This window comes from Protobothrops mucrosquamatus, unplaced genomic scaffold (genome assembly GCF_001527695.2).
Source record: "Protobothrops mucrosquamatus isolate PMUCROS unplaced genomic scaffold, P.Mucros_1.0 scaffold3060, whole genome shotgun sequence".
Taxonomy (NCBI): Eukaryota; Metazoa; Chordata; class Lepidosauria; order Squamata; family Viperidae; genus Protobothrops; species Protobothrops mucrosquamatus.
In genome coordinates, this window is record NW_015389071.1 from 114175 (window position 1) to 120271 (window position 6097).

The 6097-nt window shown below is 39.9% G+C and overlaps 1 protein-coding gene across 1 annotated transcript in view; it reads right to left on the reverse strand.

Moving 5' to 3' along the window:
• Positions 1-357: 357 nt before the first annotated feature.
• The window catches only part of LOC107296983 (zinc metalloproteinase/disintegrin-like), a 22385-nt gene continuing 16645 nt past the window's right edge, over positions 358-6097 (reverse strand). Inside the window, exons 7-8 of the mRNA XM_015826337.1 lie at positions 2812-2890; positions 358-864 (exon numbers count right to left, since the gene is read on the reverse strand). Coding sequence (XP_015681823.1) covers positions 726-864; positions 2812-2890 — 218 coding nt within the window. The 3' untranslated portion in view covers positions 358-725. The remainder of the gene's footprint in view (positions 865-2811; positions 2891-6097) is intronic.

Sequence of the window (6097 nt, forward strand, 5' to 3'; positions counted from 1 at the left end):
TGTGTTGCAATATGTGGATTTATTTATTGTTAGGGGCTCCTTCTGAGACAAAATACTATCTTTTGAATTTTCTGGATAACTATGAATAAGTTCCTTTAATGCCAGTAGATAATTCTCCTGATGGTTTACCTCAGGATTGCATGCAAGTTCTTGATGCGGTTTACTCCAGCAAACCAGATTTGAAAGATGAGTCTTTACAAAATGCAGAATGAGAATAGTTAGTTTATTGATGAAAGCAGTTACATCATAGAAAGCCAGTGTGAAATTTTGGGAGAGAAAGCATTGACTTCGAATACACCAGCTCTAAAGGCAGAACTTGTTGCATTAAATGTGCTTTGCAATTGGCAATTTTTTTTCTTGACAGCAAATAAGCTCTTGGTGTTGTACATGCCCATGGAGCTTTGTGGTGGGAAAAAGATTTGATTACAGCAAAAGATAAATAGATTAAATATGGAGAAGAAATATTGCGGAATTTGGATGCCATCTGGAAGCCAAGGGTAGTTTACTAGTAGGATAAAGACAGATGGGTCTCTTTGGACTTGAGGGAAGTTGAACCTTTTGGAAGAAGGATCTCCAAGATCAAATCTGAGAGAAGTCAAAGGTTGATAAGTAGGCTGTAGTCACATCAACACACTGCCTGTTGCTGCAGACCTGAAAGTCAAAGCAAGAGATGATCAATGGAGTAAGACAGCAACTTCTGAACTAACCAAAATTTGTTTCAGGTTCTATATTGTATAAAAATCAAGGGGAAGTGACTCCTGATCCATTAAGGGTGCATTGAGAATGCATTGTGGGTTATAATTAGTAAGAAACTTCTGATAATCATCCTTACTACAATCGCTGAACAGTTTGGAAGGTTGATGGCTGTAGAGATGAACCAAAATAAGACCATGACATCATCCATATTTGGACTAGGAACAGAATTCATTGCAAAAACATATAAGGAAAAGGAATGGCTAATGAAGAAATGCAGTGATTTGTTTCCCTCTAAAGCTAACAAAATAGATAAGAGAACCCTTTGTAGTCCTTGATCTTAGTCCCAGATTATGCTCCCTCAGTTTTAATTCCACTAACTTTCCTTTCTTTTTTAACAAAATACATTTGTAATGAGAACTCCATGTGATATTAGTTGATTGAGCTGCATCTTGTGTTTGAGTGAGCTGCCTTTTATTTTCATTTTTAGTCAGCCTCTCTGTGGAAGGGTAATAATATAATTAAAGGAAAAACAGTGGAATTTTGATCCAGTTTTTCTTTTCTTCATTTGGAGGGATTGTACTTTTTATAACAATGAATAGAGAGCTAAGTATGCTAACTCTCTATTTGCCTTAAAGTATTTGTTGTTCATTTGTTTTGTTAAAATGGTGATAATATCAGCAACATGCCACTGAGCTCTGAAGCTGAATACTTAAACAGATGGAAAGATGGCAATCCTAAGCCCAGCAAAACATCTTCCTAATGTTAATTCAAATCATTAGGAATATAATCATTGCAGGGGGTGGAAACAAGAACGCAAAGAGAATCTGCTAGTGGCCATTAAATAGACAAGATGGTCTTCTTCCAAGGTCAAAGTTGCACCAGACCCCTTTGGTGGGGTTAATTGAGCAAAATTGTTTTCTAAGCAAAGTCTTCCGTACAAAACATCATGAAGTGTCTAGAAGTATTAAAAAATAATTATGATGCCCAGGAATACTTCAGGAAGGACAGGAAAGGCTACGTGGCATTCTCCATACTTCCTGCCCTCCTTGCCATTGCATGAAATGGGAGGCAAAGAAGTCCTCGGGCTTTAGCCGAAGAAACCAGAAATTGATCAACAGCTGGGATGCTCACTGAGCCTACACAAAACGCTTACACAAAAGTTATGGGGAGTTTTGCAACAGACAATTGCTGAGATGATTTTGCTTCCTTTTTCCTTCTTGATGAAGTAAGGGCTAAACTTGCACCCGGAAGAAAATATTGGTAGTCCTTGACTTGCTGTCACAACTGAAACCAGAATTTCCATTGTCCAGCAAGCCAGTTGTTAAGTGAGTTGTGCTGAGTTTTACAACCAGTTTTCCCACTTTGTTAAGTGAATCACACAGTCATTAAGGGACCCAGCTTGCTCCATTGGCTTTGCATATGGGAAGACAGCTGGGAAAGTCCCAAATGAGGATCCCAGGAATGAAGGATGCTGCAAGCGTCATAAATACACGATTCTGTGACTGAAGGGAGGCTGTGATGGCTGTAATTGCGAGGACCGGTCGTAAGTCACTGTTCTCAGGGCCAGTGTAACTTCGAACGGTTGCTAAACAAATGGTTGTAAGTCAATGACTTCCTGTACGTTGCTACCTGCTGATTTCAGAAGACTGCAATATATGACAGAGATGTAACATATTCTACCTTGATGAAAGAGCGAGGCAGGAAAACCCCAAGGATGCTAATTTATCCTTTTCTTCCTGCTGTTGCCTTGTTCAGAATAATTTTTCTCCCCATTCTGCTTCCCACTTTAGGAAAGTCTTTAATGTCTAACTTGGTTTCCTCTTTTACACATCAAAGATATTAATATTTGGTTTCTTTGGCTATCCTTCCTACGCTGTTTCTTTAAACTCTGGTTTTTTGGAGGAAGCTACTGAAGGATGGCTATTCAATTGTTGAGAACATTTCTACCTTTTTAAATATGAGACATTTTAACCACACGTGGTAAAGTGACACACAAATGACCAAAACCTTCCTTTTTTGTAATTCCCTGGCCATTTCATTTTTGTACGTTCTCAGCATATTTAATTTAACAATTAATTGATTGGAAAGTCATTAAAAGCTTTCCTCAATCCTTACCTTATCACAGGAGACATAATACATGCGTAACCACCGCAAGAACAGGAACCTTTGTCATGATGAATGCCCAGAGTATGACCTCCATGGCATCGGACCCGGATACCTTCGAGACCGCCTCCTGCCGCAGATTACCTCCCATCGACCTGTACGCTCCCATAGAGTGGGTCTCCTCAGGGTGCTGTCGGCCAGACAGTGCCGGCTGGCGACCCCAAGGGGGAGGGCCTTCTCTGTGGGAGCTCCCACCCTCTGGAATGAACTGCCCCCAGAGATCAGGGTCATCCCTGATCTCCCTTCCTTCCGCCGCGCCCTCAAGACTTGGTTATTCCAGCTTGCAGGNAATAATAATAATAATAATAATAATAATAATAATCTCATGGGCCATTGTAACTGCAACCCAAAAAATTATTGGGCTAAAATCCTGAAGAAGAGAGAATACTTTGTTTATTGTTAGTTCACCAAGAAACTGAATGTGAATCCAATTATTATTAGCACTAGGTGGCTAAAACTGGTGACTAAGTGACCAATTTTAAGTTGAGGGTACCATCTCAGGATTCCTCTAACTTTTCTGAATGTATGTGTGCCCACCAAGACTCCAGAACATACACAAATACATTTAGAAGGAAACTTTAAAGCCCAGAAGCTACAGCACAGGAGAAGATCAAAACTTATGCATCCATTTGCTGTCTGCATTTATTTACTTACAAGCAACTTCAATCCAAAAACTACTTAGTGTCTTTTGCTACAAGTTCACATTTTCAGAACATTGAAGGTAGAGATCCTAAACAGACTTAAGAATGAGTTGCTCTTTCTGAATAAAATGAACTTCGTGAGCAAACAGTCTTAGGATTCTCTCATATTACCAGGATCCTAACTCTGCTTTGTTATTGTTAGTTGCGAAGTCATGTCCAACCCATCGTGATCCCATGGATAATGTTCCTCCAGGTCTTCCTGTCTTCTACCATCTTCTGGAGTCCATTTAAGCTCACGTCTACTGCTTCCATCCAGCCACCTCATTCTCTGTCGTCCCCTTCTTCTCTTGCCCTCAGTCTTTCCCAGCATTAGGCTCTTCTCCAGGGAGTCCTTCCTTCTCATTAGGTGGCCAAAGTATTTAAGTTTCAACTTCAGGATCTGGCCTTCTAAAGAGCAGTTCAAGTTGATCTCTTCTAGGACTGACCAGTTTGAACACCTTGCAGTCCAAGGGACTCGCAGAAGTCTTCTCCAGCACCATAGTTCAAAGGCCTCAATTCTTTGGCGCTCAGCCTTTCTTATGGTCCAACTTTCATAGCCATACATTGCAACTGGGAAAACTATGGCCTTGACTATACACACTTTTATTGGCAGGGTGATGTCTTCTTCTTTTTAGTATGCTGTCTAGATTTGCCATAGCTTTCCTCCCCAGGAGCAAACGTCTTTTAATTTCTTGGCTGCAGTTCCCATCTGTGGCGATCTTGGAGCCCAGTAAAATAAAATCTGTCACTACCTCCATTTCTTCCCCATCTATTTGCCAGGAATTGAGAGGGCTGGATGCCATGATCTTGGTTTTCTTAATGTTGAGTTTCAAGCCAACTTTTGCACTCTCCATCTTCACCCACATCAAGAGGCTCTTTAGTTCCTCTTCACTTTCTGCCATTAGAGTGGTATCATCTGCATATCTTAGGTTGTTGATATTTCTCCCGGCAATCTTAATTCCAACTTTTGATTCATCTAGCCCTGCCTTTCTCATGATGTGCTCTGCATATAAGTTAAATAGGCAGGGCGACAGTATACAGCCTTGCTGGACTCCTTTCCCAATTTTGAACCAATCAGTGGTTCCGTGTCCAGTTCTCACGGTTGCTTCTTGACCCACATATAGGTTTCTCAAGAGACAAATAAGATGGTCTGGTACTTCGATCTCTTTAAGAACTTGCCACAATTTGTTGTGATCCACACAATCAAAGGCTTTAGCATAGTCAATGAAGCAGAAGTAAATGTTTTTCTGGAACTCCCTAGCTTTCTCCATGATCCAGCGTATTTTGGCAATTTGATCTCTAGTTCCTCTGCCTCTTCAAAATCCTACCTGTACTTCTGGTAGTTCTCGATCCACATACTGCTGGAGTCTAGCTTGTAGGATTTTAAGCATAACGTTTCTTGCATGTGAAATGAGTGCAAGGGTGCGATAGTTTGAACATTCTTTGGCATTGCCTTTCTTTGGAATTGGAATATAAACTTACTTTTTTCAATCCTGTGGCCACTGTTGAGTTTTCCAAATTTGCTGGCAAATTGAGTGTAGCACTTTTACTGCATCGTTTTGAATAGCTCAGCTGGAATACTGTCATTTCCACTAATTTTGTTGTTGCTCAGATTTCCTAAGGCCACATTCTAGAATGTCTGGCTTGAGGTCAGTGGCCACCCCATCGTGGTTGTCTGGGACATTAAGCTCATTCTTGTATAGTTCTTCTGTGTAGTTTTGCCACCTCTTCTTAATCTCTTCTGCCTCTGTTAGGTCCCTGCCATTTTGGTCCTTTATCATGCCCATCTTTGCATGAAACGTTCCCTTCATATAATAATAATAATAATAATAATAATAATAATAATAATAATAATAATAATAATAATAATAATAATAATAATAATAATAATAATAATGATAAAGTTTGAAGGGATCTTGGAGGTCATCTAGTCCAACCCCTTGCTCAGGCAGGAAACCCTATACCATTTCGGACAGTAATACCCCAATCAGGAAATTGCCAAAGAAGCCAACAGTAAACAGCCCAACCAAACAACCTCTAAGATCACTCCCACCAACACTGACAGGGGCAAGAAACTAGAATATAAACTGACAGTAAACTCCACTGCTCACTAGTGTTGATATTACCTAGTCTGAGTAATAAAAATCTGCACAAAAACCACCAAGCTCAGAGAGTACCAAGGACCTCTAATTTTAACCCTACTTATAAATATTCTTTATTAGTACTAAAAGGGTCAGGAAGGAGAAACACCTCATGTGCCCCATTCAGTCCCATTCAGTGATTTCTCAGGGACTGGAAGAGAGAACCAGCTGAGTCATGGAATCTCCTTCCCAGTATGAGTCTTACATAAAAAGCCATATATCTTGTATGAACAGGTATTGTACTACAGTGGTCAACCTTTTAGACTCAACAGACTCAACAATATGTCCAATTTTCTTGAATAGATCTCTGGTCCTCCCTATTCTATTGTTTTCTTCTAACTATATGAATTTTGTTGTATAAGTTTTGTTTATTGCCATGTTTCTCCATTTTTTTCTATGTGAACAAAAAACTAAGTT